The sequence below is a fragment of the Tripterygium wilfordii genome, chromosome 17 (assembly GCF_013401445.1).
Source record: "Tripterygium wilfordii isolate XIE 37 chromosome 17, ASM1340144v1, whole genome shotgun sequence".
Classification (NCBI taxonomy): Eukaryota; Viridiplantae; Streptophyta; class Magnoliopsida; order Celastrales; family Celastraceae; genus Tripterygium; species Tripterygium wilfordii.
Window position 1 is genome coordinate 3599587 of NC_052248.1, and position 14383 is coordinate 3613969.

The 14383-nt window shown below is 37.1% G+C and overlaps 2 protein-coding genes across 3 annotated transcripts; one reads left to right on the top strand and one right to left on the bottom strand.

Annotated features, from left to right (window-relative positions):
* Nucleotides 1-512: 512 nt before the first annotated feature.
* Nucleotides 513-8267, bottom strand: LOC119981984 (lysophospholipid acyltransferase LPEAT2-like). Its single transcript, XM_038825122.1, has 14 exons — nt 7783-8267; nt 7120-7300; nt 6957-7016; nt 6235-6398; nt 6079-6142; nt 5906-5974; nt 5672-5767; nt 4775-4819; nt 3255-3325; nt 2315-2381; nt 1762-1812; nt 1164-1274; nt 1019-1066; nt 513-861 (listed from the first exon to the last, which is right to left on the bottom strand). The coding sequence occupies exons 1-14, from the start codon at nt 8265-8267 to the stop codon at nt 691-693; spliced, it is 1683 nt and encodes a 560-aa protein (XP_038681050.1). The 3' UTR covers nt 513-690.
* A 3156-nt stretch (nt 8268-11423) lies between these two features.
* Nucleotides 11424-14276, top strand: LOC119981979 (subtilisin-like protease SBT1.1). Of its 2 annotated transcripts, none has more exons than XM_038825118.1 (2): nt 11424-11571; nt 11705-14276. In XM_038825118.1, the coding sequence occupies exon 2, from the start codon at nt 11713-11715 to the stop codon at nt 14002-14004; it is 2292 nt and encodes a 763-aa protein (XP_038681046.1). In that variant the 5' UTR covers nt 11424-11571; nt 11705-11712; the 3' UTR covers nt 14005-14276. The 2 variants fall into 2 exon arrangements, with proteins under 2 accessions (XP_038681046.1, XP_038681045.1); XM_038825117.1 differs by having other exon boundaries at nt 11499-11617.
* The last annotated feature ends 107 nt before the right edge of the window (nt 14277-14383 follow it).

Below are 14383 nucleotides of genomic sequence, written 5' to 3' on the forward strand. Positions count from 1 at the left end.
GTTTTAAAGTTTGAGACCCCAGTGTGTGTGAAACACATGTGTCTAACCATTAAATCACAATATCTGTTGTCCACTTTTATTTTGTTCTATTATAATTTTTGAATTTGAAGTTGACAGGTTCACATTTTTTGTTTACATTACACCTGTGAGAATTCATATGTGTATATATATATAAAATATCTTCAACAATCAAGTGATCAACACAGCCATTTCTATAATTAGGGAATGTGGGCCTCTAGGCCATCTGACAAAGGGTACTATATTCTGCATTAAATGCAAATGGGCCATAGAGATTTTGCTTATGGGCTTTTGGTTTTGGGCCAGCTAACAACGGCCATACTGTGGTCAACTGTCAAACAATGTTCTTTGTAAACTCCAATTTTTCATGGCAAGAAGGCTCCACTCCATTATGGCTATCAAACAGTGTTCTTTCTTGAAAGCATTCCCTTCACCAAATGATGTGAATGGCAGTAACAAGAAATACATGGATTCTCAAAATTATTGCCAAATTCTTTTTCAGATAATCAAATAAGTACCATATTAATAGCCAAAGCAATCTTGAAAAAGTATTACAAAGGCAAGGTTCAAAATACACTTCCCCCTTCAACCCCACTTGATCTCTCCACCCAATCCCCCACATAAAAGAACCCAATCATGAGAGGTACTCATGGTACACAAGTCTTTAACCTGTCACACAATCTCTTCCAGCAAGTCATCGCCGGTTCTCCATGAGTTTCCCGCCAGTAAAGAAGCCGAAAACAATGCTATCAGCAATGGATTCTTTCTTAGGCAAGTATTAAATTCATCTCTGCTGACACTCTCATCACCATCCACATCAAACAACTTGAAGAGCTCATGTATCTGCAAGTAACAAGGGTGACTTAGTTATATGACCGAGCTGAAATGAACTGGTGGAAGTCTGGCTCAAAAATCAGAACAAACATTTTCCTTGGTAACATATTTTGAGCTGGATCGTACGTCATATTCTGGTCAGTTAAAGAATGCAGAGATTTGTTACCTCATGCTCGTTCAAGTTTGGTATTGCTAGTTGCAGAGAATCTCCCAACTGATCCAAATGAAACCAGAACCAAGAAAGTCAAAAAAAATTACTGCTAACTATTTTAAACATGACAACAAAATTAAAAAGAGAAAAATGTGTCTACTTCTTTCGCTGAAATGCACTCATTTCTGCCAACATCACATTCAGCAAATGCTAGTTCACATGCTTGCCGAAATAATGGCTGCTTCCTAACATGACCTGATGCATATAAAAACTGCCAGCAACAAATATGACGACGTCACGCTCAGTATCATAAATATAGCACACTGAAAAATGAAATTCAACTGGAAATTCCAGTTAGATATGAGCCAACCGAGTATAGGTTGCTTAAATTTCAATCTTTGGGAAAGGTACACCAGGTCACAAGGAGCTATTCAGTAGTGAGTATCCACACAAATATTTGAATCATAAAATAATTTTCTAACAATATCTTTGCCTAGAATTATGAGTTTATGACTATAACTTCATATGTGAAATCTGAAAAGTGCAAAGCTATGACAGTAGCAGCTGTCCACATTTAGCCAATGCACTTTTTCTCTTTTTGTTGAATGACCAATGCACAATAAGAAAAACAGTGCATGCATAAATGAAATTTGAGCAGCCAAGCACACATACATATGGGTTGATGTAGGATATGATGATGAATGATCATCAAGAACACAATCATGGACGCAAATGCAGCAGAAAAAGGAGAAGCTCACCTGCTTGAATGTAATTGATCCATTCTTCTCCAGATTAATGAACCCAAATACCTGCAAACCATCGACACTCTCAGACAAGCAATACAGACATGTTGGATAGGCATGATAGACACAACTGTTAACTCATCTAGAGTTCTCTGTAATTTAAATTGGTCCACTGGAAGTAAGATTTACAGAATTTTCTTAAAAAACAAAGAACCAAAGGAATTGATGCAAGACTATTTTTAGCAAGTTCTATTTCCTTGTACAATCAAAAACAGAAAGCTATCATTCTCCCCATGCTCATATAAACTAATAAACCTAATGGTTTCTAGACTACCTTATATGTACAAAAACAGAAACATTTCATTCAGTGCTTGGCTTCCCACCACCCTTCTCCAATGTGAGGGGGTTGAATACCAGGTTTAATGCCGAAAAAGAGAACTTTTCTGACACTATTGAAACAAGTTTTGTAAGGTAACAATTTGCTGAAAGACGGGACAAATACTAGTAAGGTAAAACTGTTTCAGACACCCGAATAGTACAGAAAAAATGCAATTTTGCAGTAACTGACCTCTTTTGAAAGAGTACAATCCCTCAGTCTTAGAGCTTTCAAGAAATTGTGATATACAACACAACCACTGCAAATAGGACAAAGGAGAAATATAATTTAATTTAAAGTTTTTGGATGGGAAAAGCATCTTAGAAGCATCATCAACACACTACCAAAGTAATGAGTGCAATAAACAAGGCAGAAGTGGTGTAGGTGCTTATAGTTTGAAGAACCTAATACATGTACAGCTAATAAGACATAATTTTATCATGCCCTCAAAAAAGACAAAGAAACCCAATAGCTGAATAAGTCAGAGAATATGACTGGAAGGATTGCCCCATATAATAATGTCCTAGTGCAACAGACATTCTTCATTAAGGAGACTTCAATATTATTGAAAGCCATTTTCAACAACCAAGCTACATACTTTCAACTGATTTTTTTTCTAAAAAAATGCATCCCAACAAAATTTCTTATGACCAAATGAAAGTATCAATTAAAATGAAAATAAGTTGGGAAGAACGTATACAAACGCATTGGCAAGGCCACCCGAATACAAAAACTGTGCTTGTTGAAGAGAACACTACACTGGCAGAATTAAGTACAGTGGAAAAAGGGGATTATGTTCAATGGTGAAAAGAACAACATAATCAGATAAACAATTGAATAGGGGTGGAGGCAGTAACAGTTAACGCAACTGATAGAACCTAAAATAATATTTAGAAAGTGAAGCAACAAGCTGCCTCAATGGGCAGTTCCATCGGGAAGGCTTGTGCTCATTGCACAAAAGGAGTTACTTTTATTCAAGCAAACTATAAAAGAATAAACTAGCCATATTATCTTACAACCTGATACTAAGTCCATCCAATAATTAAATTACAACCTAAACAGTTATCAAGTGGAACACGTAAAGAACATAACTAACTATTAGTTCTACCACCAATAATAACCAAGAAAGTACCTGCTGTCTGGATTCATCGACAGGAACCTATGCAGAAACTCCAAAGCCTCCATGCTGCTTATATGGAATAACTGGGTAAAAAATATATATGAATTATTATTCAAGTAAAAAGAAGGGAAAATGGCCTCGAGAATCTTTGGTGTTAATTACTGAGAAAATACAGAAACATTGAATTATTTACACGTAAACTTTCTGCATGGTAGAAGTGAATCAGAATGAAAAAGAAAAAGTAAAAAGGTAATATAATATTGCTGTGAGCTCATGATGATTTGATTTGGGACTCAGAATCCCACATGGGATATTTAGTTGAAACCCTAAACATAGGGATTGGACATCCTACAAGGGGCGTTTAATTTGAAATGGAAGAGGCCAATGGAGAAACTCAATATTCGAATTTATGACCCAGTGCTGTGATAAGATTCTCCCAATAGCATAAGTTGTTGGGATGGCATACATTGAATCAATGAGTGGCAAAACCAAACAAACCAAAGGAGAAAGAATAAAAAAAATAAAGAAGATCAATCACTATAGCTTCATCAAATTGTATGAACTTGAGAGAGAGAGAGAGAGAGAGAGAGAGAGAAGCGACATCCATACTCCATAGTTCTTCAATGGAAATCGCATGCTTAAATGTGTGTGCGTGTGAGAAAGAAAGAGATTGAGAGACAGAGACTGATTAGACTATGATCTAAGTAAAATTGTAATCTGAAATGTCCTCAACAAAAGCTGTTTCTAAAAAACGATGCATGCATCTTCAATTATCAATGCCCCCAAGGAATGACAAGAAATAACCCCAGATGGCTCAAATTGCTAGAGGAATGTGAAAAACTAGCTTTGAACCTAAAAGTATAGAATGGGTTGAATTCGGACCAAAAATGGCTGGAGCAAGACTTGGACCTGGACCTTGAACTTAATGGATACCTAAACTCCTAAGTGAATCCAAATCCATTTATAATAGGGCATCGGATCCGATTAACCAACCCACAAAACCCCCACCCTTTGAGATGTTACTCTTTTGGCAACTAAAGAAAACTAAGTTAAACTATGATAATGTTAATAAGCTAAAATATAAAATGTAAACCATAATTTAACCCATGTGACCCGATTTTTAACGCATGTGACTGAAAGATCGACGATTGGTTAATTGCAAAGATTGACGACTAGTTAATTGCAAAGAATTGACGACTGAAAGATATCTCAAGAATCGACGACTGGTTTGCACAGGAGGAAAGAATCGCAGAAGAAATGGGTCATCTATGAAAAAATCGGGTCACATGGGTTAAATTGGGTATCATCGATCTGACCATTCGATATATCGAACGGTCAGAAGCGGGATCCCGCACGTTGCTGAAAAACATGAAAACATAAGGATAAAATTGAAACAACTTTTTTGGAGAAGAGGATGAAAAAAGAAATTAGATTCTACCAATGAAAAGTTGCAAGACAATCATATCTATTCAGAGTAAGATTTATAGTTCCCTAGATTACCGCAGAGTAATTTAAGACATGTAAAGACTCACTGATTCCACCCTTGCCATTTCAACCATGTAACTTGCGGGCTTATCCTGAAAAATAAACACGATAAAATAAGATAGAGAAAACAAGCGGCAACTTTATGAGTTGCAAGAAGTAATATATCCAAACCATTAAAAGAATAAGGACTAACCAAGTGCAAATTTTTTAGTTCATTTTTTCTTTTCAAAATTTTAGTTTTTTAGCGTAAAATTATTCAGACATGCTTAGACTTCCAAGTTCCAACGATTAAGGGATATATGTCCAGGTGTCATATACATCTCTGATAATGTTCCAATTTCATAAAAATGTATCATTCTTCTTACAAACTTTTGAATTTCTCATAAAACCTCCCCACATACTCCGATAAAAAGCATGGAAGAGGATACATGTTTATTTACATCCTCTCAGGGTAGATTCATGGAACATGCATGTAATCCATGCTTTACGTTAAAAAGAATGAAGAGAGCCCTTTTCTACCATATCTTTCATGAATACAAAGTATTAAAAATATATTTAAAAAGGGATTAAAATGAGATAATAAATTAGTAACCAATTCTTTTGCCACCAAACCAAAAAAAAGATAAAAGAAATACAATAACCATTTGCAAAAAGAGATCAATTAAAAAACAAGGAGACAAGGGCTTAAGCCACGTACTTCGAAATTTATGAGTGTCAGTGATGCAATGTAAATACGGTAAAAAAATTCAGTATTTCTGAATGAAATCAAGACAATATCACCGAGGAAAATCATTATCCATTGGTAAAATGTGTCTCATTTTGAAAGTTTTTCAGAAATTAATAATATAACAAATAATTGAAACAGAATCGAGAAGATTGTAAAGGGGCCAGAAAGATTTAAAAAAAAGAGATAAAGACACAAGATAGACCGCATATAGCAATACCTGGTTTGAAGAAGATGCTTCCATGCGAAGTAATACGTCCCCAAAGGAATAAGATGTCTGTACAACATTTAAAGCTGTTGCGATGGCATGACCAGTCTGGAGAAGTTCCCATCATCGCTTTCATTATCCGTAATAAATAGACATCACAAAAGAAAGACTTGTACAAGGAATCAAACAAACAGCAAACAAGTCCAATCAAGCAGTGAAAGTGATTAGTTACAACCACATACTTACCCGTTCAGAAAAACGAGAAACGTTTTCTTTTTGATTTTCAAGGGGCAAAACAACAGGAAGGTACTCTACCTGCTCAGTTAAGAGTAAGAAACATCATTTTTTAATTTAAATGAAAACACAGTCTAAAGAATAACGAGAGTAAAAGAAGTGTACTGAAAGTTAGGAGAGTTTACCTCCATGAAATTGTGAAACTGAGTGAACATTCTAAACATAAGCTTTGCCAAAGATATGTCTCCCCTGTGTATAATGGCGCACCACATCAAGCAAGCCTTATAAAATAACATGCAAGAGAGCCCAAAAAGACATTTTGACTAGAGAAAGTGGCATACCAAGATTGATCAAAGTGTACATGGGGGTAACGAACAATTACTGGTTGGACTGGGTAGCCAGGAATGAATGCACCAAGCTGGAATGATAAAAGGGCCTTTCCACTGGAAGTTGTTCCCTCAGGAAATAGGAGCACTCTAGGAAATCTATCGCAAGCAGCCTTTCTCTGTATTCAGATCCTTGAAAGCACATTTCTGTATCAAATAGCTAATAATTGATATAAATCATTTAAATTTTTGTTTCTTAAGTCCAAGAAACCTATAGATAATCCTTTAATATGTGATCCCAAAAATTGGCAAGCACTAAAGAATGGCATCAAAGTGGGTAATAATGAAATGACTTAGACTACATATCTTTACCTATAGGAAGAGTTCCACTGAATTCAACAATAAAAAAGAAAACCCAGTCAAGCTGTTTTTGCTGTTTCGTGCACTTCAGGGTTAAATTGGAAATTCAATATTTGATATCCAAACTCATCAAACAGAACATCAATCATGGCAATCACAGTTGTCTACAAAATTATAATGTTATCTTCAAGCTATTAACTTGAATGATTATTCATCATTATTTCTCACTTGTAATCCCAATTCTTTTTTAACAAGAAATTAGATTTAACAGAAGCCTCAAAATTGGTTTGTTTTCTTAAGATATATCTTGAGAAGAGAATGATAAAATATAAATGCATCAACAACTATAAATCCAAGCAATACAAGATGTTCCCTACCTTTATTTCATTAACAGCTTGCTTCCTTGATGGAGGATAGAATCTATTAACATAAATCACCTGAGAACATCAGAAAAAAGAGAGAAACCATAACTAAAATAGAACATAAGAAACTAGGACAAAATGAAACTAGATTTTGAAGGGTGAACACTGAACAGTTTACCTGCATTGCCCTGACTATAGTTCCAACAAACGGTAGGGCATCATGGGACTCGGATGCAACAATCGTGGGGAATAATTCATAAAAATAAAAGATAGGGTCAATATATGATACATGATTAGAAACAACTATTGGTGCAGTCTCCCGAGGAGCAGGTTTTCCTTTTCTTCTTATCCATTGGTAACTGCAGGTTAAATAAAAGAAACAGTTAGAAGCCAGACTAAACCAAATTTGACATACTGATAGAATAACACAGATGCGTCCCTAATCCATTATGTAACTTGGTTGGGTTTCACATTTTTCAACCCCACCCCTATAATAAAAAGGCATGAAGAAGACATCAAGAAAGGGAGAACAACTGCAACCTGACTCAGATTTTCATTCATCCTAAGCCCATAACGTCTTTGGGTAGACATGAACAAATCATGGAAACCCGTTTTGTGAGACGAATTATACTCCCACAAGAAAGACTAAAATAGAAGAACATTTATTAGTCAACCTCTTGCGGTTAAGCTGATGGAAAATATACTCTCTTTTCACTTATAGTTTTTTCAAAATACATAAGCCTGCCAATATTATCATTAATTGATTTCAATACCCTACGGGCCTATACACGCATGAAAGTAGAATGAGAATTAGAATGAATTAAAGCGACCATAAACATACCCGAAAGAGAAGAGAATGCAGCGAGCGGAAATCCGAGTGATCCACATGAGCCTGCACCGCCATCTTGGCATCGGATTCTCCTTATCCTTCCACCCTTGAAGCGCCAGCTTCGTCGCGATATACCCCACCGCTAAACACAACCCGAACAACACCAGCCTCACCGCAGCTATCGGTAAACAAACCACAATTTTAATCACCTCGTAAACACCATCAATCGCGTGCGTGTGATTGCGAAAGGGATCCACCGTCGTTGGTGGAGGGACTTCCAGCCTGCCCGATCCAAGGAACTCGAACGGATTACGAAGATTACTGGAACAACGAGTCTCATTGTAAAAGTGGTGATTTTGATTGCCATGGTGGATTCCGTTCGGAGACTGTTGCTGTCGGTGATGAGCGGAATTACTTTCGTGGACGGTGAGAATGACGTGAGGTGGATCAGACGGTTGGGAGGATATGAGAGGCGAGGTTAGATCAGGTTTCGCCATTTGCGGGATTTGAAGAACAAATGGAGGGGAAAGTGGTTGTAGGGGCTCTGCAGGAATACCGAAAATTTATTAGGCATTTATTTTCTTTTCTTTGAATTAATATTTAATAAAAAATAATATTAACGATCCCTCATCTTGTGGTGCACGTGCTATCGTGCACTGCAGAAACGCCTGTGCATTTTATTATTTTTTTGTAGAAAAATATTTAAATAAATAAATATTAATGCTGGTTGAAATGTTGAATAGTTGTAGCAAAAAAAAAAATATTGTGTTGTAAGATCCAATGTAGCAGAATATTTAATTTCACAAATTTTATAGTCATCAAGTTGATGATTTCCATAAAAAAACACAGAATGAAAATCACATAAGCATCAAGATCTTGAATGTGGCCATGTCAGAATGTCACAATGTAAGCATTTAATATTAAAAATATTTCTTTTAGAGAATAAAAGAAAAAATAATTAAATCTTTAAATTACAAAATAATATTTTAAAATATAATAACAAATAACATTTTAATTTTTGGCATGGGAGCCACGTCCAAAAAATGTCGATAAAATATTAGAGGTAAAAGGTGTGAGACTCGCATCAAAATAAATTAGGAAAAAAAGTTGCAATTTTTTAACATGGGAATCACGATAAAAAGTTACAAAACACTGCAACACTCTCAAAACAAGCTCCAAAATGGAATTTAATTTATGTTTTTTGGCGGTAACCCCCACTTAATTAAGTCGTTTAGTCGGACAGATTGAGAAAGCGGATTTTCTGAGAAAGTGGGTCCGTCCTAGAAAATGACCCACCAAACGGACAATAAACGCAAATGTGACCGATATATTGTCTACGCTTTGAGTGCATACACCACTGGAATATTCGAACATCATAAATAAGGTAAGTTCCAATACTAGTTTAAATTCAAATTTTGAGTCTATAAACAAGATATTTACTAAATATGTTCGTCTATTGCATGCCTTGATTATTTAATAGTAATTATGGCGTAGAAAAAAGAAGAAGAAGAAATGATAGATAATAAAGTTCTTAAAAAGTATTGCAGCAATGGAATCTAATAAAAGTCACCAACCCAAATGGAATTAATGAATTATGATTATGATTGTAATAAAATATATAGTACACATAAGAAAAACATGTATTAGAATTATGAAAATAAAATGAACCCAATATGTGAATGCATGGAGGAGGTTAGCTGTATAGTGATGGAGTGTAAAGTGTAGCTATTATTGTTGTATGCGTCTAATCATACTTAAAAAAGTTATCTTTGTTGTCACTAATTAAAATATTAATTAAACATCATTAGATATGGTTTCTTTAATTATCTGTCCCAAATAAAAAGTAAAATCCGGAATACAAATATACGTGATTGTAATACACCTTTTGATCACGGAAATAGTGGATAGGGGACTCCAATTCCGAGCTTTTGATTTATGTCATCTTATTCACACAAGCTGAACTAAACACATAGTACTGTCAGGTGATTTTTCACCACTGTAGTTCCCAAACCAAACAAATGTTGTAATAATCAACCGATTTGAAGCATACCAAGATGCATATCTGAAAGATGTTTCAACAGTCTTGTTAATTTGGTCATTAGATTTGCGTATTGGAGAGCCCAAGCGTTGACTGAAGATAAGATCATCAAGGATTGAGATTAGAAGATGGATGGATGGCCAAGATTAAGGAGTACATTTGATCTGATGGTCAAGATTGAAAGAGAAAGATTGTCTTAGAGTTTGTCTCCCTCAGTCTCACTTGGAAAATTTGGATAAGCTTTGTGAAAAATCAAGAGAGAATCCTTTGAAGTTCATCATCAAGCATTCAAGCTATTCTTTGTCTCTGTTAATTCAAGCTTCAAGCCATTATTTGCTGCTGAATTTTAAGCTTCACCCAAGCCTACTTCAAAGAGCTTTGCCATTTATTTGCTTAGTGCAAAGGTTGAAGTCTCACCATCTTTAGGATTCCATCGTTGGTAAAATCTCGAAACGCCTCTTGTTCTTCAAATCCTATCATATTTGTGAGGTTGCGTTGATTGTATTTAAGAGAGTTTCACACCAAATAGCCGTGAGTTAGCTTGTGAGAACCATATTATTAAATCTTTGTAAAAGTCCTTTGAGAAGGCATTTTGTACTAGGAAGTTTGAGCGAGTTCTTTAATACCCTTGTGTAAGGAGTTTTGTGGGGCTTTTAAAGCCACACCTTAATGGAGTTGGGAAAGTCCTAAGTTGGAGAACCTAGGTAGTGGATGTCACATAGGAGAAGGGCCTCCTAACGACTCTAAAGTCATCGTGTTGATTTTCTTGCTTGTTGGTGCGATTACTTGATGTTTTGATTATCCTAGTGTTTAAAGCTTTCAAACTTGATTTTGGTCCTAGAAGACCTTTTATTAAAACACATTTTCTGCCCTTGTGTTGATCACTTGCTTGAGATTGTTAATTGCATTAGTGGAGGTTTCTCTAAACCATTAGGACAAGTGTTTTGATTGCTCAATATTCTAGACCCCCAATCTGTCCGTGCATTTCAGCCATAGTTAGAGTTTGAATTTTGATATGAATTTTGGATATAGTGTTCATTACAGTGTTGTGATATTGCATATCAAATTTCGTTTCATTCCGACTCGATTTGCCAAGTCAAATTCTCTATATCAAATTGGTGCGCAAATTGGTGTTTTTGATATTATATTTGTGATTCTTAATTGTTTGGTGAATTGGCATTCACTACATATTGCACTTAGTGATTATTATTTGAAATTATCAAAGGGTATTTCAATTGGAATTTGGGGACACAATTCACCCCTATCGTGTTAAGTACGATCCCTCATGTTCAGCATACTAGTGCTTGTTCAATTAGGGAGAATGAATATGGAATGATATTGAAATGGGGACCAGATGAGATAATGACCTGCTTATAGAGTACATGGTTCTGTCCCACACGATTAAACTTCCACTGTTGTCATCCCAGCTTGCAATTTGGTCCTAACATGTGTTTCATTAATATTGAAACCCTTAAAGGTCAAGAAATGGACTGTTAATTCTTTGTCTTCTTTCTAACTAGGATAGTCTTAGCTGATTCATGATTTGTGACCAGATTGTGTAGCGCCCACAGAGATCATCTTGTAGGTTACACTGTCCATATTTTCCTACAAACTAGTCATGATCTGACTATTCAACTTCATTGAGGTGCATGAACTATACCAGTCAAGATAAACACAAAGTCTTTCTGTTGTAAATGGCCATCTGTCCAAGTACTTGTCAAGCCATCTTCTTTGCTTATATGGCTATATAGTTACGTCTCCAGGTTGGTGTGTTCTACATTTCCTTTACTTTGATTGAATTTGAAAGAGGTAAGGCAAGTAAAACTCTGAATTCTATTTCTATCCATATCTGAACATGTTTAATATTGTGTTCCTTGTCTTCTTCTTTTTTTACAGATACCGTGATGTTTAGAGCTTTAATCTGTCTGTTGCTAGCCATGGTGGCTGCAACATCATTTGGTCTAGTGGAGAAGCAAACATACATAGTTCACATGGACAAGACAAAGTTAATGGCATCAAATCCTTCTTTTGGCAATACAAAACAGAGGTATGAAGAGTTGATGGATTCCGTCTATAATTTATCAATTGAGGAAGAGGGAGAGGAAGAAACAACACCACCACATCTACTTTACACCTACGAGAATGCCTTTTCGGGTTTCGCAGCAAAGCTTTCGGCCAAGCAACTTGAATCCTTGAAAAGAATGGATGGTTTTCTATTTGCCACTGCTGACAAAATGCTAAGCCTCCACACCACCCGCACGCCTCAGTTCCTTGGCCTACAGTTAGGCAAAGGACTGTGGAGTACTCCCAGTTTGGCTTCGGATGCAATTGTTGGAGTCATCGATACTGGAATTTGGCCGGAACACGACAGTTTCAAAGACTTAGGCATGCCTCCGGTGCCCTCTAAATGGAAAGGCGTTTGTGAGAACGGGACAAGGTTTTCGCCATCAACTTGCAATAAGAAGTTGGTTGGTGCAAGGAGTTTCTTTCACGGGTATGAAGCAATAGTTGGAAGAATCAATGAAACAATTGAGTACAAATCTCCTCGGGATGCAATCGGGCATGGAACACACACGGGCTCAATAGCTGCAGGCAATGTGGTAGACAATGCTCGTTTATTTGGCTTCGCCAAAGGCACTGCAATTGGCATGGGCAACGCAGTAAGAATTGCTGCTTATAAAGTGTGCTGGCCAGGTTGTGTTAGTTCTGATGTACTAGCCGCAATCGATCAAGGTGTTGCAGATGGTGTTGATGTACTATCAATATCACTCACTTTGCAAGCTGGAAATGGACCTGTACCTTATTACATGGACGTTGTCGCGATAGCCTCGTTCGGGGCATTCCAAAAGGGGGTTTCTGTTGTATGCTCTGGAGGTAATTTTGGTCCATCTTTCTCCACAGTTGACAATACCGCGCCATGGATCTTTACAATCGCTGCTAGCTATCTAGACAGGAGCTTCCCGACGACTGTCAAGCTTGGAAATGGACTAACTTTAGAAGGGTCATCTGTTTATCCAGGAAAAGCAACGAAGCAATTGCCTTTAGTGTATGGAAAGACTGCTGGTGGCAGAGGAGCTGAGTATTGTATTCGCAGCTCACTCAATAGAAACCTTGTCAAAGGTAAAATTGTAGTCTGCCAAAGAGACAGTAACTATACAAGAACTGAGCAAGGAGAGCACGTTCAATTCGTGGGAGGAGCCGGAATGATACTGATTAATGAACTCTTTGCTGATGCACATGTTTTACCGGCAACTGCTGTAAGTCCGCAGACAGGTGAGGCCATAATTGAGCATGTAAAATCATCTAAAAATGCAACAGCTTCCATTGTCTTCCATGGGACAATATATGGCACCCGTGCACCAAAGATGGCAGCTTTTTCAGCAAGAGGGCCTAATAAGGTTGGACCTGATGTGATCAAGCCAGACATAACCGCGCCAGGGATGAACGTCTTGGCAGCATGGCCACCCGAAACAAGCCCATCCAATATCTATAGTGATCAGAGACGCGTTCTGTTCAATGTTGTTTCAGGCACCTCAATGTCATGTCCTCACATAAGCGGCCTAGTCGCGCTACTCAAGTCCGTCCATAAAGATTGGTCGCCCGCGGCAATTAAATCAGCCTTGATGACTACTGCTTACACTAATGACAACAGGAGGAAACCAATCGTCGATGCTGCGTCTAATGAACCTGCAACACCTTTCCACTTTGGCTCCGGCCATGTTAATCCCGAAGCTGCTAATGATCCCGGGCTTATCTATGATATTACCTACGACGATTATCTAAACTACCTATGTAGCCTGAATTACAACTCTTCTCAGGTTTTTGCAGTCTCAAGAAGCAACTTCACATGTCAAAAAAATTTAGCCCTCCAGCCTGGTGACCTGAATTACCCTTCTTTTGCTGTGAACTTCAGAGGCAAGGCAAACAATATCAGTGTGACATACACGAGGACTGTGACGAATGTTGGGATCCCAAATAGCAGTTATGTACTGCAATTGGAGGAACCCAATGGAGTAGCTGTTAGGGTACAGCCAAAGGTGTTGAAGTTTGAAAAGTTGGGTCAGAAACTAAGCTACGAAGTGGGTTTTGTTGGATATGAAAGAAAGACTACAATAGCTAATGCTTCCTTTGGATCTCTAGTCTGGGTGTCTGGAAAATATGCAGTTAGAAGCCCTATTGCCGTAAGCTGGTGGTGAATTCCAGTATTGTGGGACTTGATTAGAAGGAAAAAAATATCAGCTTGGTAATAAATATGGTTTAATAGGAGTGTGCTTGAGAGTGACAAATAAAGCCAAACATACTCTGGTTCTCATCTTTTGTTTACACTTACGTTAAGTAAATGAAATATCAAACTCTATATATATGTGGAAAGGGAGCCTAAAGCGCCAATGTCATTGGACGTTTTGCTTTAATACTCCTATATAGTAAGATTTACTTAACAGCTTAAATGAAATTATTGCTCACTCTATGGCTCACTCTCTGGCCCGTATGGCTAGGAATGGTAATAGAAGGACCATTTGGCAGAATGGGTGTCCGTTAGAAATTGAGTCCATTGATCTAGCAAGCGATCGCAAT